The sequence below is a fragment of the Moschus berezovskii genome, chromosome 5 (assembly GCF_049115385.1).
Source record: "Moschus berezovskii isolate FMDL1 chromosome 5, NW_MosBer_1.0, whole genome shotgun sequence".
NCBI lineage: Eukaryota > Metazoa > Chordata > Mammalia > Artiodactyla > Moschidae > Moschus > Moschus berezovskii.
The window spans coordinates 99998703-100025412 of record NC_142464.1 but is presented as its reverse complement, the minus strand read 5'-3'; the positions used below and the strand labels follow the sequence as shown (position 1 = coordinate 100025412).

Below are 26710 nucleotides of genomic sequence, written 5' to 3'. Positions count from 1 at the left end.
TTTGACACATTGCTTCATTGCTTTTTTAAAAATCTATGATCTGACTTAAACCTATTCAGCAAAAATGCCAATAAATTATATAAACCATAGTTTGGGTCTTTTTTAAAACTAGGAACATAATATGTTTTATAATAATCAAACAATAATACTAAATCTGAGTTGTATGAGCTGTTAATTTGTAATGTGTTTTAATGTTTAGCTAAAAATAAAACCAAAACCAAACACATGCTAATACACTGTTGGAAAAGTTTCTCAGAAACCTCCTCCTCTTCACTGCGTGTCTGCAGCCTTCTTCACTAAGGTACAGAACACCGCCGTGTCAAATATCAAGGCACTCACTCTGAACTGTCTTGTCCTGCTCACATTAGGAGTCATACTGGGTGAAGGCCTGATGATGTATTACCCCCAGACCATGCTATCTTGCCTTTAAGTAAATCCATTTCTTCAAAAGGAAATCATTAGCTAGGAACTCCAGTACTTAATTTAGAAACAGTGATTCCAACATACGTTAAATCAAATGTGTTAGTACTTAAAAGTCACAAATTCTGAAAAGTAAAAATAGCAGACAAACACAGAACTTCCATAAACAACCAATGAACTAAGGCAAATAGCATTGCCACCACACGCCTGAAAAAAAATGGTGTATTTTTGGTGTCTGTAGTTCTCTGCAAATTATATTTTGGGACAGTTTGGTTCAACAAAAGATGTATATTCTACATAAAGTTAGAGTAACAGGATTATCAACATGGGTGGCATCATTTAAAAAATACATCAATAGTTGCATTAGTGAATGTTTTCCACTTGGTTTCTAAATCTTTATTTTCTGTGGAGGCAAACCAAAGCACTGTCTTAAGACTCCATCTTCAAAGTTACAATACAGTCTCTATCATTCCTAGAGATTTTAAAGCTAGATATGACCCTATTCCTTGCCATCATCTTCATCTTCATCATCCTCATCATCTTGGTCTCCGGATTCAAGTTCATCCTCTTCTTCAACCTAAAGGGAAAATACACATTTAACATTATGAAGATCTGGTCACACCACATTCAACACAAAATGATACCTCAGTTCAGTTCAGTCACTCAGTCGTGTCCGACTCTCTGCAACCCCATGAATCACAGCACGCCAGGACTCCCTGTCCATCACCAACTCCCGGAGTTCACTCAAACTCATGTCCACAGAGTCGGTGATGCCATCCAGCCATCTCATTCTCGGTCGTCCCCTTCTCCTCCCGCCCCCAACCTTTCCCAGCATCAGAGTCTTTTCCGGTGAGTCAACTCGTCGCATGAGGTGGCCAAAGTATTGCAGTTTCAGCTTTAGCATCAGTCCCTCCAATGAACACCCAGGATTGATCTCCCTTAGAATGGACTAGTTGGATCTCCTTGCGGTACAAGGGACTCTCAAGAGTCTTCTCCAACACCACAGTTCAAAAGCATCTACTCTATGGATAAATTCTTTACTCTAGTAATTATAGTAGATTATGGGCCATCTGATTTCCTTGATTTAATATTCAAGGTTTCCTGTTATTTTTAATACGAGACAAGATACACAGGGTAACTTGCTGCCAGACGGCTATGACTCTCTACACATAAACCTGAAGCAACACAGCAAAATGGGGATGGTACATTCAGATGGTGAGAGTCCCTGGTACCACAGGAACAAATAAATCAAGTCACTTTCCAGGCTCAGATTCCGAAAGAGAAGAGTTAACAAAAGCTGGAAACTGCATCTAATCTGTGTCTTAAGTCAATTCACATACCTACAAATCTATGCCTGCAGTGTTGATATACAAAAGCATAACAACATTCCCATGACATAGGACAATGTTTAAATATACATCATAAAGAAACACATATAAACCATTTTTGGAAACATCGCAATCTTACTGGATGACCAAGTTCCTTGAGTTTATTCTTTAATGAAAATATTTTCTGATCTTGATCAGCCAACAGCACCAAGAGATCATCTTGTTCTTTTTTAGAATCTGTAATGTCCACCTCGAGCTTGTTCTTCTCATTTTGTAAGATGGCAATGGTACTGTTAGATGAATCCAGCTGCTCTTTAATAGCAGTTCTTTCCTCAGACAGAGCTTTAATTTCATTCTAAGAGAAGAAAGGTGAAAATGACAATCAAAAATTAGTATTCACTCTCTACGGTTTTAACAAATATATTCTTTCTATGACAGATCTCTGTACTCATGCAATCTCAAGAGTTTGGGGTTAGGTGTTTGGGGGGACAGGAGATTTAAAATACACACACACACACACAAAGTCATCCAGTAACACGAGAATTTATGTTAGGCTATACATGTATGGATGTGAGAGTTGGACTGTGAAGAAAGCTGATCACCAAAGAATTGATGCTTTTGAACTGTGGTGCTGGAGAAGACTCCTGAGAGTCCCTTGGACTGCAAGGAGATCCAACCAGTCCATTCTAAAGGAGATCAGTCCTCAGTGTTCATTGGAAGGACTGATGGTAAAGCTGAGGCTCCAATACTTTGGCCACCTCATGCGAAGAGCTGACTCACTAGAAAAGTCTCTGATGCTGGGAGGGACTAGGGGCAGGAGGAGAAGGGGACGACAGAGAATGAGATGGCTGGATGGCATCACTGACTCAATGGACATGAGTTTGAGTGAACTCCAGGAGTTGGTGATGGACAGAGAGGCCTGGCGTGCTGTGATTCATGGGGTCGCAAAGAGTCGGACATGACTGAGCGACTGAACTGAACTGAACTTATACATCAAAGATGATTGCTGTGAAAATCAGAGTTCGACAACAAAAAAATAGTTTTAATTACCCACTCCTCAAAAAATCCTACTATTTCAGATAATCAGAGGAATAAATAAAGACATTAACATCTTACAGCAGAAGCTTGGTAAGCACGAGTTAGGACTCAAATTAAAAAAAAAAAATTTATCCCAACTTCATATATACAATTAAATGGGAAAGAAAGATAGTTTCAAGTAAAATCCATAGCTTAAATATAAAATAATTTTACCATAAACCAAAAGGCAAAATCACACATTACCTTCCTCTTGCCTTGTTTTAATTCCTACCTATTTTTATTACTGTTACCTCATTCTTTACTGCATCCTATCTGTTTTGATTTTTCTGTCACACAATAGGCTGGCAGGATTTAAGGTGTCTGTGTTCTTTAGCCTATGGCTTGTGTATTAGCCAAAGCTATACTCCTTGTTTCCTACTGTGATTAGAGATTGAGAAGAAAACTTAACTCTTTTTTACTTTGACTAAATATATGCTTTTACTTTCAAGTATACTCATACACAATCTTATTTTACATATTTGATACTATTATTTGAAACAGCATTTAAAAATATTCATTTGTGCCACCTTTAGTCATCAAAATAGGAATGGACTTATTGTGAGGTAAGATTACATCCCATTAACTTTCTTCATAAATCGAAGAATCTGAGAAATTAAAAGAAATAAAATCAAATTCCCTGGAGTTCATTTCACATAATATACAATGAATAAAAAGTTTCACCAAACCAACCTTTAATTCTTTAGTTTCTTGTAATAATGCTGACAGTCTTCCTTCTACATCAGTAGTTTTTGTAGCTATTACAGTTTCACTCTCTCCTGGTACAGGAGCGGATTTTGCCTGAAAGTAAAAATTGGAAAAAAAAAAAGTTTCTTTAAAGTTATAATCAATATGGAATTGTGTTCGCAGCCCGCCGCCGCGCCGCCGTCGCTCTCCAACGCCAGCGCCGCCTCTAGCTCGCCGAGCTCCAGCCGAAGGAGAAGGGGGGTAAGTAAGGAGGTCTCTATACCATGGCTCGTACAAAGCAGACTGCCCGCAAATCGACCGGTGGTAAAGCACCGAGGAAGCAGCTCGCTACAAAAGCCGCTCGCAAGAGTACGCCCTCTACTGGAGGGGTGAAGAAACCTCATCGTTACAGGCCTGGTACTGTGGCACTCCGTGAAATTAGACGTTATCAGAAGTCCACTGAACTTCTGATTCGCAAACTTCCCTTCCAGCGTCTGGTGCGGGAAATTGCTCAGGACTTCAAAACAAATCTGCGCTTCCAGAGTGCAGCTACTGGTGCTTTGCAGGAGGCAAGTGAGGCCTATCTGGCTGGCCTTTTTGAAGACACCAACCTGTGTGCTATCCATGCCAAACGTGTAACAATTATGCCAAAAGACATCCAGCTAGCACGCCGCATACGTGGAGAACGTGCTTAAGAATCCACTATGATGGGAAACATTTCATTCTTTAAAAAAAAAAAAAATTCTCTTCTTCCTGCTATTGGTAGTTCTGAACGTTAGATATTTTTTTTCCATGGGGTCAAAAGGTACCTAAGTATATGATTGCAAGTGGAAAAATAAGGGACAGAAATCGGGTATTGGCAGTTTTTCCATTTTCATTTGTGTGTGAATTTTTAATATAAATGCGGGGACATAAAGCATTAATGAAAGTCAAAATGTTTCAGTGAACAAGTTTCAGCAGTTCAACTTTATAACAATTATAAATAAACCTGTTAAATTTTTCTGGACAATGCCAGCATTTGGATTTTTTTAAAACAAGTAAATTTCTTATTGACTGCAACTAAATGGGGTTTGTAGCATTTTTATCATACGGTAGATTCCATCCATTCACTATACTTTTCTAACTGAGTTGTCCTACATGCAAGTACATGTTTTTAATGTTGTCTGTCTTCTGTGCTGTTCCTGTAAGTTTGCTATTAAAATACATTAAACTATAAAAAAAAAAGTTATAATCAATATGAAATTCTAATGATGATTTTTCTTGCTATTTTGAAATTTTATTTCCAGTAACAGAAAAATCTAATTCTTTCAGTATTTACCCTCAATAACATGCTCTTCCTAAAAAGATGAGTTGCCCTTACAGTGGAGCAGGAGGCTGGGTCAGGAGGGGTGTAGTATAAGCTCTCATCAGAGTATAAGGAAGGTTGGTTTAAGCAGCCTCAAGGGCCAGGTCAGGCAAGTTATCAATGATGCAGTTCTAATGTAGCTACGGCATAGTGTTTAATATGCAGAGAATACTTTTCAGTCTTTTCTTCATAAAATTCCTATAAGTTAAGACTATACTATCATTTCAGAGAGACAGATGGGGAAATTGAGCTGAATGCCATTAACTGGTAAAATGCAAGTATTTTCTTAAGAGCTATAGGAAGTAATCCTAAATCAAAAATTTTCAGTCCTTTCCTCATCTTTTTTCTTCCAAAATACTGGGAAGTGGAGGTGTTGATCTCACAAATACCTTAAAAGGAGGAAAGGGCTTTGGAATTGGAAGAGGCAAAAGAATTTTGAGGTTCATGTTAGACAAAGTCTCAATTGCCTTGAACACTGTTGGTAGAAATATGAACATTAAAGGCAATACCAGTAAGGGCTCATGAACAAAGAGGAAGGCTGTAGAGAAAGTTTCTATGGTCTCAGAGAAAACATGGCATCATAAACAGAATGCTGGCAGAAATATGGATGTTAAGTTTTGGTGAGGTCTCAGATAGAGGTGGAGGCTTCACAGGTGGCTCAGTGGTAAAGAATCCACCTGCCAATACAGGAGACCCAGCTTAGATCCCTGGATTGGGAAGATCCCCTGGAGTAGGAAATGGCAACCCACTCCAGTATTCTTGCCTGGAAAATCTCATGGACAGGGTTGCCTGGCAGGCTGTAGTCCATGGGGTCGCGAAGAGCTGGACACGACTCAAGTGACTGAGCACACACATGCACACAAATAGAGATGAGGAACATGTTATTGGAAAGTAGAGAAAACGTGATCCTTGTTACAATGTGGCAAAGAACTTGGCTGACTTCTCTTTTAGTGTTGTGCAAAGCAGAACTTGTGAGTGATGAACTAGTCTAGCTGAGGAAATTTCTAAGCAAAGCATTAAAGGGGTGACCTGGTTTCTCCTTACTGCTTACAGTAAAATGTGAGACGATAAAGATGGATTGAAAGAGGAACTGCTAAGCAAAAGGGAGTCAGAACTTGATGATTTAGAAAACTCTCGGCCTATCCCTACTGCAATCAATGACAAAGCATATCCCAGTGAAACACCAAGTGTGTGGGTGCACAACCATTTGTGAAGAGGTTACTCGTGTGATACACGGACCCAATCAACCATCTCTGCAGACGCTGGAATAGAGATGCGGTTCCCCAGGAGGGATCCAGAAGAACCTTCTTGCTTGTTGGCTTGGAACCTTGAGAATTGCATGGGTCACCAATAAGGTTTTTGATAATTTTATACCAGCAGAAAACCTGCCAGCTTAGACTGAAAGATGGGGTGAAATATGAAATACCAACAGGGACTTCCTTCCCTGGTGATCCAGTGGCTAAGTGTCTGCCCTCCCAATACAGGGGTCCGGGTTCAGTGCCTGGTCAGAGAACTAGAGCCCACACACTGCAACTAAGACCTGGGGCAGCCAAATAAACAAATAAAATGCCAACAAAATGAACCATAACTAACTGATAAAACTGACCTGGCAAGTCTGACTATAATACACTGTTTGCATGGCCAAGAAGCCTATATGTCTGAAACTCTGGCTAATGAACAACCTGAATGGAAGGTGCTATCCAACAAATTTGCTTCTTTTCCATAGTGGCCGAGAAATAATGTCCTGAAACTGTATATACTACCTTTCGGAACAAACAAACAAAAAAATAAAAACTTACAAATGCTTCAGTTTTCTGTAACAGCTCCTGTTTTTCGGTCTGCAGTTTGGTAATCTCCACAGACTGTGAGTTTAACTGAGACTTTAAAGTTGCCAGTTCCTAAGGGACAAAAATAGTTGGGGTGTAACATTAAATAGTATTAATTTCATTAAGGAAATGTCTATTTACAGGAAGAAGTTATTTCCTTCCTTGGCCCTTCTCTCTAAAATCATCACTTTCAAGTTTTAAAATTTAAGTGAAAGAACTACTCTTGAACTTTGGGTTCAAGATGAGAGAATTAATGTGTACATTAAACATGTTCACCTCTGCCTCCTTGTAAGACCCAGTGTAAAAAATCACAAAGGGAGGATAGGAGGAGAAAAGGAAGAAAAGGTGGGAAGAAGGAAGGAGAGAGGGACTGAGAAATGACAGGCAGGAGGGAGAAACCCACAGGGACAGAGAATAAGAGAAGAGAAAATAGCACTAAACTGTGGAGTTTCAGAAAGCAAATGACAGTGGTAACCAACTGGCACACCTGAGAGAGCTGAAACAGAAGCTGACCTTTTAGAAAGCCAAGCCGCTGCCTGATTTACAATGCAGAATGACCGAAAGGCCTGGGAACTGGTACCACCAGATGTTTTGGAACTGTGAGTAAAACTGGGGTCAAAAACAGTGGGGTTGGAACTCCCCTGGTGGAAGAGTGGTTAAGAATCCGTCTTGCAATGCAGGGGACGTGGGTTTGATCCCTGGCCCAGGAACTAAGATCCAACATTCCACGGAGCAATGAAGTCCACACGCTGCAACTAAGACCCAATTCAGCGAAATAAGTAAAAACAACAACAATAATAAAAACCCAGCAGGGTTGGTTGAAAGTCTGCTTAGAAATAGAGCACTGAATCCCTGTCCTAACTCATGCCTCAGGTAACGTCACCTTTTCTTTGGTCTGAAGACTAGAGGTATATTATTTGGAATGGGCAAAATAAGATGGTTTTAGATGAGGGGGCCACCAAATACTGATGGAAGAAGCAGTAGTACTGTAGTGAAAGTGGTGGAATTAACTGAAAGTTTATGTATTAAGGTTGAAGCTTCCAAACTTCTTCCTCACTCCCCTCAAAACAAGTCCAGGAAAATGAAGCAATTCTAACAGCGGCTCTCCACCAAGGGCAATCTTCCCCCACGATATCTAGCAGTGTCTGGAGATACTAGGATGCTGTCATGTAAAAGGTTTTTTATTCTCTTATTATTTTCTATCATGAACATACAAGTCTTTTCTCTGTTTTGTTTCTTCGGTTATCAAAGTAAGTTATGTAAAAATTACAGACCATTTGGTCTTCTTTCTATACTCTGTTTTACTATATATTATTAAAAAACCCAAAACTGTTATTTAAAATATATCTTTGGGAAATATGAAAAGTAAAAATTTTTACTTGGGATTTATAGACTAAGAGTATATATTAATAACTTAATTTCTTTTCATTTTAATATTGTTTTAGATTTCATAAATCAGAACAGCGTATTAACTCTTCCTCATAAGAACAAAACATTATGGCCACATTATTGGAGAGTTGTAAATCATTATTGACAAATTATTATTATTTTTTAAAATGTTTCATTGTAGAATCCACTCTAGGGTACAGAGACATTACCAAAATAAGACATTTTGCTTGTCTCTGTCCAGGCATTCCCATCTGATCAGGCATGTCAGAGGGTGAGGACCAGCTGACTACTGGAGAAGGAAGTCAGTCCTAGGTTGGCCAAGCTGTTAATTTCTTTTTTTAGTATTACTTTTTTTTAAAGAAAAGAAACATATATTCCTTTTACAGAAAAGGAAGGAAGGAGAGGGGGATGGAAGGAAGAAAAGGCATATTTGCTTTTCTAAACAATATAAATTACTACAGCAGAAAAAGTTATTTTGCCTTATTTTTAGCTAGAGTCATCTAACTGAGATATATACAAGTTTACTTTCTGTTTTTCCCTTTTCCAATTCTAATAACCATCATTTTTCTGGATAGAATGATTTAAATGCCCAATTCATTTAACCGAGCAGTTACCAAGAAAATTAAGCACAAGATTTTGTATCTTCATATTTTCAGCTTATAAATATATTTAAAGTTTCCTTAATTGCTTATTGACAATCTACAAATAATCTGGGTAAGATGCTGAGATCTAATTAAAAAGAACACCACTGACAAATAAATATACAATAAAAAAGCAAAATACCATTACTGTACAATTAAAACAGCTTATGTATTTTCAAATGGCTGTTTTCACTTGATAGAGAAGTGAAGACGCCTGACAAAGCAGTTCTAGATTAATGCAGGGCCATTACACTATTATAATTAAAACAAGACAAAACAGAGCCTGAATCAAGCTGAAAAGTGACCTGTTTTAACTCTGCAATTTGTTCAGAATCTCCTGCTGTTGCTGAAGACTGTTCATTTGTGCCAGGTGATGGTTGGGAAGATTTCTACAAAGAGCAGAGAGATAAACTGTGAAATAAATTCAGTTTAAATAGTTAGGAAAAAATAAAACAAAACTGTATACATATAAGCTATGCCTGGTATATGTAAACCAAAAAATTCCACACTGACATGTAAAATTTTATGCGCAAAATAACATTTCAATATAGCACATCTTGTCAACAAATTTTCCATAGCTAATCAACTCATACCAAGTAATTTATTAAATCTAAGCACTTAACTAAGATAATATAAAGAAAAGAGCAATAAAATCAGGTATTTACTGAGTGATTTCCATGTATTAAAAGAGCTTCATATGGAGTACCTCATTTAATCTCACAGCAATGGGACAGATACCACCACTACCATTTTACAGCTCAGGAAACAAGCTTAAAGAGGTTAACTAAGTTGCTCAAATTCAGTTAGCTAGGATGTACTGATGCTTTAGACAGTCTGACTCCAGAGCTCAGGTTCTAAAACCTTAAAATGATCACTTTAGCTTAAGGGATCCAGAAATAGAAACAAGCAGGATAATAAGAATTATTTTTGACCTCGTTAAAAAATTTTATAACATTCACTTACCAAATTTTCAATCAAAGAGTCTTTTTCAGCCAGTTGACTTTGTAAAAGTTCCCGATTACTTTTTAATTCTTCTATCTCTTCTCGCAGCCTACTAATTTCTTCTGGCTGAACGCCATTCATCTGAGCCCCATCACTGTAAGGACCTTGATGCTGACTGTCTTTTCCTATTAGGCATAAAATTTGAGAAGTCAGCATGAAACTTTTCATTTTTTGAGCTGACAATTCAAGTATAAAATAAATACATAATTTTCTGAATAATTACTTTGGAGGCACTTTTGTATGCACATTTCTTCTTTGCCAAACAGTGCACTGACAAAAATAACGAACTGATGCTTTCAGGGTTTCTGGGAGGAAAAGCAGCATAGTCTTAAGACTAAACTGGCTCAGTGATCTAAAATTAAGAATCAAGAATTTCAATTCCAATTCTATCAATTAATATAAGAGAAAATAAAATCTTTTTAGAAATCTTTCTGTACGGCCTAAAAGAACTGACGTATTATTGTCATAAATAGAGGAAGTAAAAGTAATTTTCTTCTGAAAATTTTGGTCACCTTCATATAAATAAACTATATTTCTAAGTAGCTAGCATTCCAATCATAAACAGTATAGAATAAGACTATTTACAAGCATTTGAACCCTTAGCATGTGCCAGACACCAAACTAGAATTTTATATATATTATTTCATTTAATCTCACCTCCACTTCGCAGATTAAAAAAAAAAAAAAATGGAAAGGTTAGACCAGTCATTCAAAACTGGCTATACATTAGAATTACCTGGGTAGCTTGTAATAATCACTGATGCCTGGACCCAATCCCTGCTGCTGCTGCTGCTAAGTCACTTCAGTCGTGTCCGACTCTGTGCGACCCCATAGACAGCAGCCCACCAGGCTCCCCCGTCCCTGGGATTCTCCAGGCAAGAACACTGGAGTGGGTTGCCATTTCCTTCTCCAATGTGTGAAAGTGAAAAGTGAAAGTGAAGTCGCTCAGTAGTGTCCGACCCTTAGCGACCCCATGGACTGCAGCCTACCAGGCTCCTCTGTCCATGGGATTTTCCAGGCAAGAGTACTGGAGTGGCTTGCCATTGCCTTCTCCGGACCCAATCCCTAACTAATTTAATTAGAAACTTCAGTGGGGGGATCCTCAGTATCCGTATTTAAAAAAAATCTCAAGGGATCTCAACGTGTAGGTAGCTAAGGTTGAGAATCAATGGATAGCAAAGAGATTGGACTTCAAATTCTGACTTACACTTCTGTCACAGAGATTAAAGAAAGACGAGTCCACAAGAATAATCTCTTGGGGACACTACAATAGGAATGGCTAGCTACACTTACCGAGCTGTACTTTAAGAAGATTATATTGATCCTTGTGTTGCTGAATCTGAGATACTTGTTGTGTGACTGCTGTCTGGAGCTGTTCATTTTGACATTTTAATGTAGAAATCTGCTGCTTTAATTCCTCCAGTTGCAGATCCTGTGAAACAAAACATGATTCAAGTGTTTTAAATTCATACTAATGAGCATTAAGAACAAATTAAAAATTAGAGATTACTTTGGATGAGGATGTTAAAGTACTCAACATTGTCAAAATCATTCAATAATTAAGCAGTAACACATTAATATATGTACTAAGGCCAGTTAACATGTAGCAGAACTGTAAGATTTCAAGGCCCCACTACATGACACAACCTGCAATCTCACTGTGAGTTTTGGTTTGGGGGCAGCAGTGGGAGGTGGGTGGTGGTGTCAATTTTAAAAGCTTCATTTTATGGTCCATCAAACTAAAAAATGTACACCAAATTATTTAAGCTTAGCATATGTATGCACCTCTATTACTTTTAACACTAAAAGACAAGCAGGGGACTTCCCTGCTGGTCCAGCGGTTAGGACTTCACCTTTCAATGCAGGGGATGTGGGTTCCATCCCTGGTCAGGGAGCTAAGACCCTGTGCCTCTTGGCCAAAAAAACCAAAACATAAAACGAGAAGCAATACTGTAACAAATTCAGTAAAGACTTTAACAATAGTCCACATTTAAAAAAAAAAAGAATCATTGAACATTTAGAATTAAAAAAAAAGCTTTCACTTCTTACCACCTCCTGATTTAACTGGTTGGAATGTGATCTGTGTCTTTATTTTCTTCTAATTTTTTTCCAATCCAAGTTTTTTATTTTTTAAACTTATCATAATCAGTCCATACATCATTTTTTAACCTTTAATCTGCCTATTATTCAATCATAATTTCCTCATATTAATCAGGAGATACAATATAATTTATATTCAAAAACAACACGAAGGCTGCTCTCCATTTTTCTAAATGATAGTATCATTACAATAAATATTTTAGTCAATATAACTGTTTTCCTGAATTTTGGAAAATTTCCTTAGGATTGATTTCCAAATATAATTCAAAGTTTATATAAATATTTTATAGCTCTTGAGGCTTGTTGCCTAATTGCCAAATGGTATTCTAATTGGTGAGAATATTTAAAATTAACATTTCTAAAGAAGAGTCATTATAGTAATTGTGTCAAATCACTCTTTTCTTCTTCCAAATCAACCATATTTATCAGCTCCAAGTATAGGCTATAATACTGCCTTCCAAGTTCTTATTTCCCACTGCTGTAAAGATTACATTTTACCATCTGGAAATGACTGTGATTTTGTACTAAGATAGATGAAAAATTCTAATAACCATGAGCAGAGTAATGATTCAAATTTGGATCATTCAAAGATGATTCTAATTTACTAATTTGCTTATAAACTGGAAAGCTCAGACTGAATGCTAAATATACCTCCAGTATATTTTTGTTCTTTTTTAAGAGTTTCATTCCCAGCAGCATCCACTGTGGGGAAAAGAAAGTGGAGGCAGCTCTCATTTATAGGGCCCAACCCTAAAGCTCCTCCTTGCCACCCCAGCCTCAGCTGTGCAAGTGAGCAGCGGGTGGAGGGCAGTGCAGGAGAGGGATGGCGGACCTGCCTCACGCGAACCCGTCTTTCTTCATGACCTCGAACTTCAACACCAGTAATCTCACTTTACAGATCATACTGTAGCACTTTCTAGGATTCCATTCCAACAAAGGAACATGTGCCACAGTGAGGAGTTAAATGAGCAGAAAACCAAGAAACACAGCTTGAAGAAACGTAAAGAAGCTAAGGTGCTGAATACTGTGCAAGCGTGGGCTTCACTGGTATCCCGCAGAGAAAATGCCAGTTGATGATTTTGAAACTACAGTTTCAACTTATCATTACCCACTCTAATAAACCAGCTCCCCCTACTTTGTAGGGATGTTGTGAAAATGCTGTGAAAATTAAATGTGACAGTATTTAAATGCACTTAAGTGAGTACCCACAGCACAGGAAACAAAAACCAGCAGTCACTATCATCACTGTCAGCTCCCTCATTTCCACCCATCACCACCATATCCTTCCTTCCCTCCAGCCCTGCCTCTCAAATTTCCCTTTACATAGCCAAGAAAGATTCTATGTACGCATCAGTAACGTGTGTCTTCCTTCTCTCTCTTTTCGCTAAGCTTACTCATAGTTATCCTTTTAGGGGACTCAGCTTCTCTGTTTTCCCCAAGCTCCTACCTAGATAAATTAGGGAGCTCTCAGTGCTGCCATACACTTTGATTATCTCTACTACTAGACTTGCTAAACACATATTAAGCTCTCAGTTTGCTGAATACTCAGATGCTTTTGAATTATTTAGGTAAACGATGAGTTTTACTTTGTGTATCCTCTTGCATTTGGAAATGCCAAGAGAAATTCTTCCCTAAAGCAGAAAAGTATGAATGCTTAGTCATGTCCAACTCTTTGTGACTCCATGGACTATAGCCCACTAGATTCTTCTGTCCATGGGATTCCCTAGGCAAGAATATTGGAGTGGGTAGCCATTCCGTTCTCCAGGGGCTCTTCCCAACCCAATGACTGAACCTGGGTCTCCTGTGTTCCAGGTGGATTCATTACCATCGGAGTCACCAGGGGGTCCCCAGAAAAGTGTCTAGTAAACTTCTAGTATAACAGAGACTATATACAATTTATCAGTACGTACTTGCTCTCGAATCATATTTTTGTAGTGAGTCACAATACTGTCATGCTGCTCTAATGTTTTCTTCACCTCTTCTTCTTTTTTATCTTCTTCACTGGACTTATAAATAGCCTTAGTTATCACACCTATAAAAGAAGACATTTAAAAATACTGTTTTATTATCAAGACTTATCAGTAAAAACACATGGCCTAACTGCATGAGGCTTTGGGCTTCCTGGTGGCTCAGCAGTAAAGAACCTGCCTGCCAATCCAAAAGACATGGGTTCAGTCCCTTGGTTGGGAAGATTCCCTGGAGAAGGAAATGGCAACTCACTACAGTATTCTTTTCTGGGAAGTCCCATGGACAGACTACAGTCCATGGGGTTGCAAAAGAGTTGGACATGACTTTGCAACTAAACAACAACTGCATGAGAGACCAGAAGTCATCTTTCTAATCTTACTGAGTGCCAAAAGTCCTTCAATGGGCTACAGACCAAGAGCTAAAAAAAAGATACTTTTAGGCTTATCATATAATCTGCATGCATCCAGAATATACACATAAAATAAAATCATAGGTACTTTCTAATGAGTGTCAAGATGAACTCTTGTCGTCTTACCTTCAAGTTCTTTTACCAGTTTTGTAAACTCATGATCAAATATCATGTATTCCGGACTGGGGAAGTTTGGCTGGGGTTTCTGAGACGCTCTGGAATACAGCTCATGTTTGCTAATAAATCCTAGTTTCTCTATGAAATTCTCTTTGCCAATCCTCTTCTCTATCAGCTGTTTTAGTTTCTCTCTACAGAGATAAGTATATTGAGATGCTTAAAAAGTCAACAAAATAGAAAAGCCTGGTCTCATTATGCTTTGGCAGAAAAAAATTTATCATTATCTTTTGATGATATTAGCAAATTATTTTCCCCTTACTTACTTCATATAGGTCTCAAGAGAGTTATCGTTGAAGTAAATCGAAATGCCCAACAAGAGAGCACATAAGCCTTGGACCAACTGTTCCTCTTCTCCAAGATTTTCTGCAATTTGTCCTGTAAGCTGAAATCTTTGTTAAGAAAACTAACGGTTCACAGTATCAAGAATACTTGATTTCAAAATGTGAATCTGACATGCATTTCACATAAGTTTCAACAAGAAATTCTATACGCAATCCAAGAAAACATAAAACACTGTTATACATGTACAACCCCCCACTCCCGCCACACACACAGCTTAAGCAAGCATCATTATCATCTTAACCATTTAAAACTCTGCAACATAAAGAGAATGCAAACATTTGAGGCATGGAGCTACCTCTAACTGAGAAGAAGAAATAGAAAAGATAGAAAAGATAAATACTTACATGTACCTTACTAAAACATAAAGGATACAAATGGAACATTGGCTGAATTGTGAAGAAAGTGTGTCACTGCAATAGGGCAGTTGCTAAGCCAGGTACAAAGCAACATTAGTAATCCAACTCTTGTCTGTATTTTGCTTCCCTGCAATAAACAAGTTAGCAGAAATCTTTATATGCTTTTCAAACTTGAAGCTGCCCTAAGATCCTTCCCCATCTACATAAAAAGACACTTAACATCTTATAAAAGATGTGTCAGGAATCTGAATTTTAAAAATTGAACAAGAAAATGCACTCTTGTGTCCTCTTTGGACTGCACTTCCGAAACAGAGAGCAAAAATTAGACTTGATCCATGTTTATAAGCATACACCAGGTTATCTGAAATACTGTTAGTGGAAAACTTGATATGCTCAGGAAGAAATATATGATGTGGCTGCTTATAATTTATCAACCTTAAAACATTTTAGCATAAATTTGCTGGCAAATTTAATATTTTTCAATAGGAATTTAAAAAAAAACTAGTTTCTAATAATAACACAAATTCTACTTCCTTCAAAAAATATTAAAAAAAAACCCAAAGACATAATCTCCTGAATTGTTTAAATTCCATTAAAGAATATATTTCTGTAACAGGAAAATAAATAAAACACATTACAAACTCCTGAGAAATGCCAAATAATGAGAAATCACAAGCATAATGGAGAAGAAAAAGATTTATTTAAATTAGCTAAATGCCTCAAACCACTAACTATACTGCTGCTAAGTATGTTAAACAATATTGAAAACTAGCATGTCCATCAACATTACACTTTCCTAAATTTTCATACAACACAATTAAATCCCTTATATGAGCTATTTTCTTAGCTCATAATATTCAGTTCAGTCGCTCAGTCGTGTCCGACTCTTTGTGACTCCATGAACCGCAGCACATCAGGCCTCCCTGTCCATCACCAACTCCTGGAGTCTACCCAAACTCATTCCATTAAGTTGGTGATGCCATCCAACCATCTCATCCTCTGTCATCCCCTTCTCCTCCTGCCCTCAATCTTTCCCAGCATCACGGTCTTTTCAAATTAGTCAGCTCTTTGCATCAGGTGGCTATAATACTGCCCTTGCTCAAATTATATTACATAACGTGCATTTCTGTTTAAGCAAAACAAAACTTGCTTGAAAGAAAATAATGGAAATTAGCACAATAATGCAAAATACAATTATTTAAAAATCAAGACAAGGGATGGATTCAAAAGTAACTATTTCTATGTTTTGAAAAATTTCTATCACTCACCCAGACTATTCTAATTTCATGAACCTTAATGTCAACATCTTGGCCTTTCTATAATCTTTTTTCAAGTATATTTAATTAAATTCAAATTAGACCTCTTCAAATGCCAGGTAAGCTTTAATTAGCATGATTTAGTTTTTACATAAAGAGTTAGTTTTACTTTTTCCTTGCCTTTATGTCATTATTGTGTCCACAGTATATCTTCATGTAACCCAGGTAAACTGAAAGTAAAATTTATTATGGGAATATCATTTGCAGGTACCAATCATACTGACATTGTATAAACAAGGGCATCCTATCAAATCACTGACTGATGTCTGAGTAAACAAAAACGGAATTTGGTTCAATTTTGAAAAGTACATCCTTTGGGGTCTAGCTGAAGGTTAAAAAGAGCAAAGTCAAACAAAACTGGTTAGAACCAGTAGAAGATAGAATGGAACACCTTGTTTATTACAGCAACAATTCTGATTAGGAATGAGCCTAATCAAAACTGTATATATACACTACCATGTGTAAAATAGATAGCTAGTTGGAAGCTGCTGTATAGCGCAGGGAGCTCAGCTCAATGCTGAGATGACTGGGCGGGTGGGGCGGTGGGATGGGGGAAGTGAGAGGGATGCTCAGAGAAGGAGGGTATATGTATACATATGGCTGATTCAGGCTGTTGTACAGCAGAAATTAACACAATATTGTAAAACAATTATCCTCCAATTAAAAAAATTAAGAAAAAAAATAAACAGGAAAGAAATTCAATTAGAGTAGTCATGGAGGGCTCTTTTTATTTAGAAATGAAAGTTCTAAAGATGTTCGCATCAATAGGATCATAAGAATAATAACAAAATGTTAATTTTTTAATATATGTTATAGAAAAAATAATTCACTGCTATATCATGATGTCATTTAATTATAGTGAAGCTAACTGCTATTAAAATCTCTCTGTCCTGGACTTTCCTGGTGGTCCAGTGGCTAAGACTCCAACTACCAATGCAAGGGGCCCACGTTCAATCCCTGGTCAGGGAACTAGATCCCACATGCTGCAACTAAGGGTTCCTATGCCACAGCTGAAGATCCTGCCTGCCACAATGAAGATCGAAAAGTCTGTGCGCCTCACCTGAGATCCAGCACAGCCAAAAATAGAAAAAAATCTCTCTCACACTGTTATCAATTATCCCCCACTGTAAGAGACAACCAAAGTCAAATATTTCTACATGCTGACAACATGGATGTACTCATTCTACTACTGGAATTTTTTCCAGCTTGAAAAAATAAATAAAAGTATAATTAAAGGGAGCCTTAAAAAAGTGGGCTCTCCCTTTTTTAGTGGCCTCTGCTAAAACTGACCAAAAATCTTAGTTTGTTAACTAGTGAAAAATGCTCTCCTTTTTTAGGGGGGGGAAAAAGCTCTATCTAAACTAAAAATGTTTCAAAATACTGTTGGAACCTTTGTCTGAGAACACTTTTGCCTACCATTCACAAATTGCATGATGCATCTGAGTTACACATCTACTGAAAAAAAAAAGGCTGAGAATTATTTCAAATCTTGTTGAAGAGAACCTCGAACATTTCAGAAGAAATAAAGTATTATTCCTAAAAATACATTAATGATACAAAATATGTAAAGTTAACATTTTAAACAACTGGTGTTTAAGTATTAAAATATGGTTCAAGAGTATTATGATCAGATTTACTTCCCAGTGGTGGCGTCTGGAGACAGAGAATAGGAAAGGGACGAGATGGAACTTGTGGGATTATGATCACTATGCTGCATATTTTGTCTTGGGTGGTGGATATAGAAATATATTCAACCATGAAAATCATCAGACTGAACACTTAACGTCTGTGCATTTTACTGTATCTAAATTATACTTTCCAAAATTTCTCTTTTAAATGAATGACATGCACACTTATAAAATTCTTTACTTAGTATTGAAAATTCTGACAGCTAAAGCTGCCAAATCTGTGTGTGAGGTATTCAGTTCAGTTCAGTCGCTCAGTCGTGTCCGACTCTCCGCGACCCCATGAATCACAGCACGCCAGGCCTCCCTGTCCATCACCAACTCCCGGAATACACTCAAACTCATGTCCACAGAGTCGGTGATGCCATCCAGCCATCTCATTCTCCGTCGTCCCCTTCTCCTCCCGCCCCCAACCTTTCCCAGCATCAGAGTCTTTTCCAGTGAGTCAACTCATCGCATGAGGTGGCCAAAGTATTGCAGTTTCAGCTTTAGCATCAGTCCCTCCAATGAACATCCAGGATTGATCTCCTTTAGAATGGACTGGTTGGATCTCCTTGCAGTATAAGGGACCCTCAAGAGTCTTCTCCAACACCACAATGAGGTATTAACATACGTTAAATCATGCTCATGCACAAAGATACAACTCCCAATAGGACCTCAGTTATTAGTATCCACGCTGAGTAACTGAACACATGCCCAAATATGGAATTAAAACTACACACCTTTTTGGCCAAATATCCCAGAAAACAGATCAAACACAAATCACACTCTCCTCCAGCACACATCAAAAATGAATCCAAAATGGTAGTGTAGCATATACGTAACACCCAGAATAACTCAAGATGTTTAAACTCTTTCAAATTACAAATTTATACTTACTATTGTATAGAATAACTCAAGATGTTTAAACTCTTTCAAATTACAAATTTATACTTACTATTGTATATTTTCAATAACCTATATAATATAAAAGTCATCATATCTTTCATACGCTGATTAAAGCCAAAATTTTTAACTCTTAAATTTTACCACCTCTGAAATGGTTTCATTGGAAATAAAGCAGCAAGCTTGGGTGAAAAAAATCACACCAAAAACCCCAAACCAAGGAATTCCAGAAAGTGCAAGCATCCCCAGAGGAAGCACAAGGAGAGCTTCAGACGCTCACTCCCACAGTCCTTAGTAACACCGCTACAGTACCACCCAGAGAGAAACCGGAGAGTCACGGAAGAGATTAACTTGCTGACACATACAAGTGTGAGTAGGATATAACTTCAAACAAGCAGTTAAAAAAAACAATTAACAAAACCCAAGACAAAGAAAAAGGCTGGCTGTAGGAGGAAATGCCTAAGCCCAAACAAGTGATACATACCCGTCGGTTGATCTTATCGCCCTGCAAATTATACATTAAAGATTATTTGAAAATATTACTGCTTGAGAAAAATATATACCCAGAAAAATCCCTCAAATACAGTCTCTCTAGCAACCCAAGCCAACAGTTTGGAACAGGATAGATCTAATCTTTTATTATACCGACGAATGTACATTTTAAAGGAGAAAGGCTAATTTTATAGCACTGTGATTACTTAAAAGTGGGAAGACACCACTATCTTGAGGATTTCTCATTATGCATTTGTTAGAATTGCCATGTTAGAGCTAAGTATGTGGTGATGATGGTCAGACAGTTAATTACTATTTGGCTTAAGAAAAGCTGTTATACACCACTATATTTAAAATAAGTAACTAATAAGGACCTACTGGGAACTCTACAGGGAACTCTAACTCAATATTCTGTAAAAATCTTTATGTGAAAGAATCTAAAAAAGAATGGATATACTTTGCTGTATACCTGAAACTAACACAACATTGAAAATAAAATATACTCTAATACAAAATTTAAAAAAAGAAAAGCCGTTTCCCATATACAGCAACAAGAGAAAAACAAGTATTAAATAAATAAGACTATGAATATTTTGGAGTACTTCTAAAAAATCACTAAGATAAATAATAAAGATAAAGCAGGTTTTCAATCAAAGTACACTGATTCTAAGTAACAAAGGAAGAGTTCAATTCTTTTTTCACTAGCTAAGCTAATTTTTAAGCCTTCTTTTCTAACTCCCTATGGATGGTACTGATGTTTCTTTAAAAGCTCACAATAAAACAATTCAACAAGTGTGGCAAAATTAAAAACTGAGAAGCACCCCACATATCATGGGGAAGGAATAAGATAATACCACTGGATAGAGCAATTTTAGACTTATGGACATTTTCACTCTCCTTGAATGATTCTCCTTGAAAAACTTTACAGTTTTGCTTAAGCATCAACTTGAATCATTTAACAGCAAGGCTGGCACATGTGGGCAAATCATCTAAAAATAGTAAGGGATATTCCTAAATATCAATCCTTTAGCATTCACATTTCAATGAAGCTTCTATACTTTCATTAGGAGTCTAAAGGAATGCAAACATTTTACGTTTATTTACATCTTACTAGGTAAACTATACACCTTGGGGTTCTGAGGATTTGAGAGCTCACAAACATCAAGGGGTATACTGTTTAACTATATGAGCACTGGATTGGCATTTTAGTTTTGTTTTCTGAAAGGAAGATCAACTGCCCTGGGAAGAGAAAGAGCAAGGTACACAGCTATGAAACACTCTATTCCCTCTCATACACTGGCCCGAATTCAGCTATTGAGCAGTAAGAGAAATTGTGTGGATGACAGAAGAAGAAAACAAATGCCCCCCCGCAAAAAAACTCCACCACCTTTCTGTCCAGAACATGTGTTTTCATCCTGATGCAGACCTTATTCATTATTTGGCAAAACCATTCTGATAGTATTATTTCCTGCTTTCTCTCCACAAAACCATTTCTTGTAACAGTGAGCTAATGAGCAGAATTTGCCTTGTTCCCTTTCCATTTTCAATCCTTGTGTCACTGACATCAAAATGAAACCTTCCACCCCCTCCCTAGAGAAATCTTGCTGGTCACCTTACCTGTGAAAGAATGTTGGTGCACTGCTGCAACAAAGAAACTGGAGGATTGCCAATACTTGTAGCAAGTTGAACCCTGAGCAACTGTTCTTTCTGGGTAGCGTTTTCTTGCAAAGCATGGGCAAGGGCCACGGCAGCACACCAGTTTGAAAGCGAATCAGTAGAAAATAAACCTCCGCATAACAACTGACCAGCTGAGACCGTATTGCCTGTTGCTACAAAGGTGGCAGGCAGATAACAATGAGGTAAAAATGAATTATGTTGTTTTCACACACATAAAAATAGTATGAAATATACTTAAAAATCTGTTAATTAGCAGTATTAAGTAACACTTACAAAAGTTTGTTTTTACAAAATAAAATTTAAATGATGACAAAAAAGTATCTTGAAAAGTAGCAAAACAAAGAAATATTAGAACACTTAAGGCATCAAACTGATGATGGTATATTCCAGAAATTATGGCCTTAATTAAAAACTACACTTCTAAAACAAATTGAAAGGAAATGTTATATTTTAAACAAAACATTACATACTAATATTCTACATTTTAAATATCTACTACACATTTATTTTTTACTATTAAAAGATAATTATTTATTTTAAAAATTAGAATTAAATTATTTACCATCAATAGTGGAAGGCAGAAGCGTTGACACAATTTCTCCTTGTCCTTTCTGATTTTTATATAAGAAACACTGGAAACAGTAGAGAACAGCACAGCGTAATACAAATGGCTGCCTTTCATTAACCATGGACATGAGAAGTACTACGATGGCTGGTCTGTTGCATTTAAAAAGAAAAGAACAAAAAGAAATATTGCAGTCTACATACATAAATCAATAGCTAGTCATTTTAGTTGACTGAAAAGCCACAGCCAGAACACTAGCAAGTTAACTATTTGCATCTCCATTTCACAGAAAAGATATCTGCAGCTGAGAGAAATGAAGTGATCTGCTTGCTAAGGCACACGGCTAGGAAGTAATGAGTGAAAGTCGCTCAGTCGTGTCCAACTCTTTGCGACCCCGTAGACTATACAGTCCATGGAATTCTCCAGGTTAGAATACTGGAGTTGGTAGCCTTTCCCTTCTCCAGGGGATCTTCCCAACCCAGGGATCGAACCCAGGTCTCCCGCATTGCGGGCGGATTCTTTACAAGCTGAGCTATCAAGGCACACAGCTAGGAAGTAATACCTGAGTACAAATACACAAGTTCTGAAGACTGGAAACTCTTAAAATACCAACATATTTATCTTATCAGATAATTTCTTGTTTCAAAACACAGGACTGAACTCCTTAAAAGAATAAGACGTGCAGACAAGATACACTGATCCGTCTGCGGGATCTCAGGATTTCTCTCTTCCTACCTTGGTGGGTTTGAAGGTGCATTTACAGAAGCAAAGTAGTCTTGGTTTACTTGGCAGCCTCGAATAACTTCTGATACAGTATTAATGGTCTGTAATGAACATAAGTGGAGAAGAAAATTTAGAGAAAGCAAGTTGAAGGAAAAACCCTGTTTCCAAAAGAAGAAAATGTTACATTCTTTTGCTTTCTGCTTTTAAACAACAAAACTTAGATAACAAAAATGTCAGTTACAGCATTATAATCTTGTAACACTTCTGTGAGATTATATTTTAAAACACTAAGCGCCTCCAACTAAAAATAAACTTGACCACATGCATTTAAAATCTCAAAAAAACTAAAATTAATAATATCCTCTAAGAGAGAGAATCTATTTCTACAAAGCAAGAAAAAGGATGCTTAAAAATAAAATCAGAGAACAAATTTAAAATGTAACAAATTACAAATTCAATTTAAGGATGAGGCTGATAAAAACCTCCAAGTAAACAGAATAAAAAGACACTGGGTCCAGAAAGTCCAATGATCTATTAATAGAGTTCAAGACAAAGAAAAGAGGAAATTGTCAAGGAACACACAAAACTTCCTCAGAACTGACGTACTTATGTCTCTAGTTTGAAAGGGCCCAATGAGTGCTAAAATTTAGCAGGGTGGAGGGGTAGAGTCTGTAATACAGCACATCATCAGGAAATTTCAGAAACAAACCAGAAAGAAAGATTCTAGAGAAAGAAAGTAGGTTATCCAAAAAGACTCAAAATGGCTTCAGACTTCTTAGTAGCAACACTGGAATAATGTTCTGAAAGTTGAGTGTTAATAATTTCCAATTCTGAATTCCATACCTAACCAAACACTAGATTAATTCTGAAGGTGGAGGAATGACATGAAAAAGCTAAAACCAAATTATCCTGCCATTCACCCCCTTTCAGGAAGTTAAGTAAAATAAGATAATGAACCAAGGGGTGGTAGAAAATGACATAGCATCTAGATAACCAAGGAATCCCCTGGAGGCTCAGATGGTAAAGAATCCACCTGCAATGAGGGAGACCTGGGTTTGATCCCTGGGTTGGGAAGATCCCCTGGAGGATGGCATGGCAACCCATTCCAGTATTCTTGCCTGGAGATTCCCAATGGACAGAGGAGCCTGGTGGGCTACAGTCCATGGAGTCGCAAAGAGTCGGACTCAACTGAGCGAATAAGCATGGCAAAAGGATCATTAGAGAGAGAGTGAATCAAAGGATAGGGACTTCCCTGGTGGTCCAGGAGGTAAGACTTAATGTTTCCAATGCAGGGGGCCCAGGTTGAATCCCTGGTCAGAGAATTAGACTCCACATGCCACATACCACGAAGATGCAAATAAATAAATAAAAGGTAAGTCCCAGGGTAAGAGCTGTGTGACAGAAGAGAATAAGCAGCCCATATTGGAGCAGGAGGATAGAGGACTTTCAGAAGGTCTGAAGTGGGGAACATATTGTTAAGCTTATGACAGTGTTAATATGCATAGACAGAAAAATCAGTAAAATGAAAAAGAATATCATTGTAACTCAGGAAAGAAAAAGGGTTATTTAAAAAAAAAAGTACAGGGCTCTGGCTTAGCAAGAAACAGTATTGGAATAGTGAAAAAACTATAATTCTGATTATCAATTTAAAAATAAATTACTGGGGTGACAGGAGGAAGTAAATTGGGAGGGTTATACAGGGGGAAGTGAGGCTTAGATAGGAAGGGAGTCCAAAGATAGTTTTTCTTATAAAACTTTCACTATTATTTGTACTTTTAATGTACATGTGGTAATTTGAGAAAAGAAATTTACATAAACCTTTCTTTTCTTCAAACTAACTTCTTTTTCTTAATAGGCAGGAAACAGAAAATGCGATATGTCAAGGAAAAATAATTATTATTGTACGAATAAGACAAGTCTGACTTGACTAAGTCATACTGTTCTCAAAATTAAAAATATAAATCATTACTGTGCACTCCTGTTGAATATAATAAAATTAACAAGAAATCTTCTAAGCGTTAACATTATTTACGTGCTATTAAACTTGCAGAATGAATACACCTTTTGGAATTGCTACTGTCTTCATTATGCTAATTATACTTTTAGTGTCAATAAGGAATTTAATAGACAAGAATGATTAACAGTTGCTGTTTTTCATTCAGCTGATATCTAATTGTTCCTAGGCTTCCTGATTTCAGCTTCCACAGAGTGGCTTCTGCCATCACTTGGTTTACCTCAGTCAGGATATCAGCAGGAACTCCAGTGGCCATTAGGATAGTACAAAGCTGCTGCAGTAAGCCGCACTGGAACATAGCTTTTTGGCAGCTACTGGTAGCACCAGGAGGGTTGTTGGGAGATACTAGTACACGAACAAGCTGCGAAAGAAAGAGAACACAAAATCTGTCTTTTAGAGATTTGAAAAGTCTTGAGACAAATTTGATCTATATGAATAGAGAACCTGTGTAATGGATTCCCTGAACTGCTCAGCCAGATCTATAGCATGCAATGCTTTGACAGGATTTTACTCATACTTCTTTCAAAATTGGTGTGAAAGTGTTAGTCACTTAGTCATGTTCGACTCTTTGCCACCCCATGAACTGCAGCCTATCAGGCTCCTATATCCGTGAAATTCTCCAGGCAAGAATACTAGAGTGGGTTGCTATTCCCTTCTCCAGGGAATCTTCCTGATCCAGGGATCAAACCTAGGTCTCTCGCACTGCAGACAGATTCTTTACTGTCTGAGCCATCTCCTCTCAAACCCTGTCACTGCTTAATCACCTAAGTTTTTGTAATATCCTGTGCTTCATTTCCTCCTCAAGGGTATCTTCCCAACTCAGGGACTGAACCCACATCTCCTGCATCTCTTGCACTGGCAAGCGGATTCTTTACCATTGCGTCACCTGGGAAGTACCATCAAAGTCCTAGATGGCATCTTTTTCCAAGAGAAAGCTGTTTTAGCTGCATTGAAAATCTGTTGCTTTGTGTAGCCACCTTCATTAACTTGCTGCAGCTTCTACAATCAGCACTTGTTTCACTTGTGTTAATACTTCTGTGTTATGAAGAAGATGGCTTCTTTCCTTAAACCTCATGAACCAATTTCTGCTAGATTCAAACGTTTCTTCTGCAGCTTCCTTACCTTTCTCAGCCTTCATGGAATTGAAGATGGTGAGGCCTTTGTTCTAGAGTAGGCTCTGGCTTACGGGAATGTTATCACTGGTTTGGTCATTTATCCAGGCCACTAAAGCTTTCCCCACATTAGCAATAAGGCTGCTTCAGTTTCTCATCACTCGTGTATTCACTTACTCTCTCCTTCAGTAACTCTTCCTTGGGGTTTACAGTTTGGCTAACTGGTACAACAGGCCTAGGTTTCAGCCCATCTTCGCTTTCAATATGTCTTCCTTACTCAGCTTAATCATTTCTAGCTTTTGATTCAGAGCGAGAGACATCCGACTCTTCCTTTCACTTGAACACTTAGAGGCCACTTACAGGCCACTGTAAGGTTATTAACTGGTCTAATTTCAACACTTATGTCACAGCAGATAGGGAGACGCGAGGAGAGGGCGACAGGGAACGGTCAGTTAGAGGAGCTGTCAAACACACACATTTATCAATTAAGTTGTCCATTTTACATGGGTATGATTCGTGGTGCCACAGAATAATTACAACACTCATAGCAAAGACCACTGATCACAGATCACCATAACAAATAATAATGAAAAGGTTTGAAATACTGTGAGAATTACCAAAATGTGACACAGAGACATGAGGTGAGCAAGTGCTGGTGAACAAAAGCTGACAGACTTGCTTGACACAGGGTTGCCATAAACCTTCAATTTGTAAAAAGTGCAATTATCTGCAAAGCACAATAAAGTGAAACACAGTAAACTGAGGTATACCTATATTTAAAGCAAACACCAAATTATGTGTCATTTTTCCCATAAATATTTCTATATGCCTCCGATAAAAAGAATTTATAATCATCATGCCATTATTACACCTAACAAAATCAACAATAACTCCTTAAGTAAGTAAGTGTTAGTCGCTCAGTTGTGCCTGACTCTTTGCAACCTCATGGACTGCAGCCCACCAGGCTCCTCTCTCTATGAGATTTTCCAGGCAAGAATATTGGAGTGGGTTGCCATTTCCTTCTCCAGGGGATCTTCCCAACCCAGGGATTGAACCCGGGTATCCTGCACTGCAGGCAGATTCTTTATTGACTGAGCTACGAGGGAAACCCAATAATTCCTTAATGTCATCTAATAGCAGTTGGGTATCTTAACTGATAATATAAATAATCACATTT

At 37.5% G+C, this 26710-nt stretch overlaps 2 protein-coding genes across 5 annotated transcripts in view; one reads left to right on the top strand and one right to left on the bottom strand.

The window, feature by feature from the left end:
* Window positions 1-801: 801 nt before the first annotated feature.
* Window positions 802-26710, bottom strand: part of USO1 (USO1 vesicle transport factor) — a 76470-nt gene continuing 50561 nt past the window's right edge. For 2 of the 4 annotated variants that reach the window (XM_055434822.2, XM_055434823.2), the window contains 16 exons: window positions 24642-24782; window positions 22420-22508; window positions 21682-21836; window positions 21060-21271; window positions 19435-19455; window positions 15081-15191; window positions 14630-14748; window positions 14316-14497; window positions 13723-13844; window positions 11006-11144; window positions 9674-9837; window positions 9016-9099; window positions 6654-6752; window positions 3516-3623; window positions 1888-2103; window positions 802-997 (listed from right to left, as the gene is read on the bottom strand). In XM_055434822.2, the coding sequence (XP_055290797.2) occupies window positions 920-997; window positions 1888-2103; window positions 3516-3623; window positions 6654-6752; window positions 9016-9099; window positions 9674-9837; window positions 11006-11144; window positions 13723-13844; window positions 14316-14497; window positions 14630-14748; window positions 15081-15191; window positions 19435-19455; window positions 21060-21271; window positions 21682-21836; window positions 22420-22508; window positions 24642-24782 (2040 nt within the window). In that variant the 3' untranslated portion in view covers window positions 802-919. The remainder of the gene's footprint in view (window positions 998-1887; window positions 2104-3515; window positions 3624-6653; window positions 6753-9015; window positions 9100-9673; window positions 9838-11005; window positions 11145-13722; window positions 13845-14315; window positions 14498-14629; window positions 14749-15080; window positions 15192-19434; window positions 19456-21059; window positions 21272-21681; window positions 21837-22419; window positions 22509-24641; window positions 24783-26710) is intronic. The other 2 variants (XM_055434824.2, XM_055434825.2) reach the window with 1 other exon arrangement.
* On the top strand, window positions 3675-4706 carry LOC148777880 (histone H3.3A-like). Its single transcript, XM_088836392.1, has one exon. The coding sequence runs from the start codon at window positions 3794-3796 to the stop codon at window positions 4202-4204; it is 411 nt and encodes a 136-aa protein (XP_088692518.1). The 5' UTR covers window positions 3675-3793; the 3' UTR covers window positions 4205-4706.

What these genes read in the sequence shown, in the direction of transcription:
- LOC148777880 (XM_088836392.1), top strand. Translation starts at nt 3,794, where the DNA reads ATGGCTCGTACAAAGCAGACTGCCCGCAAATCGACCGGTGGTAAAGCA.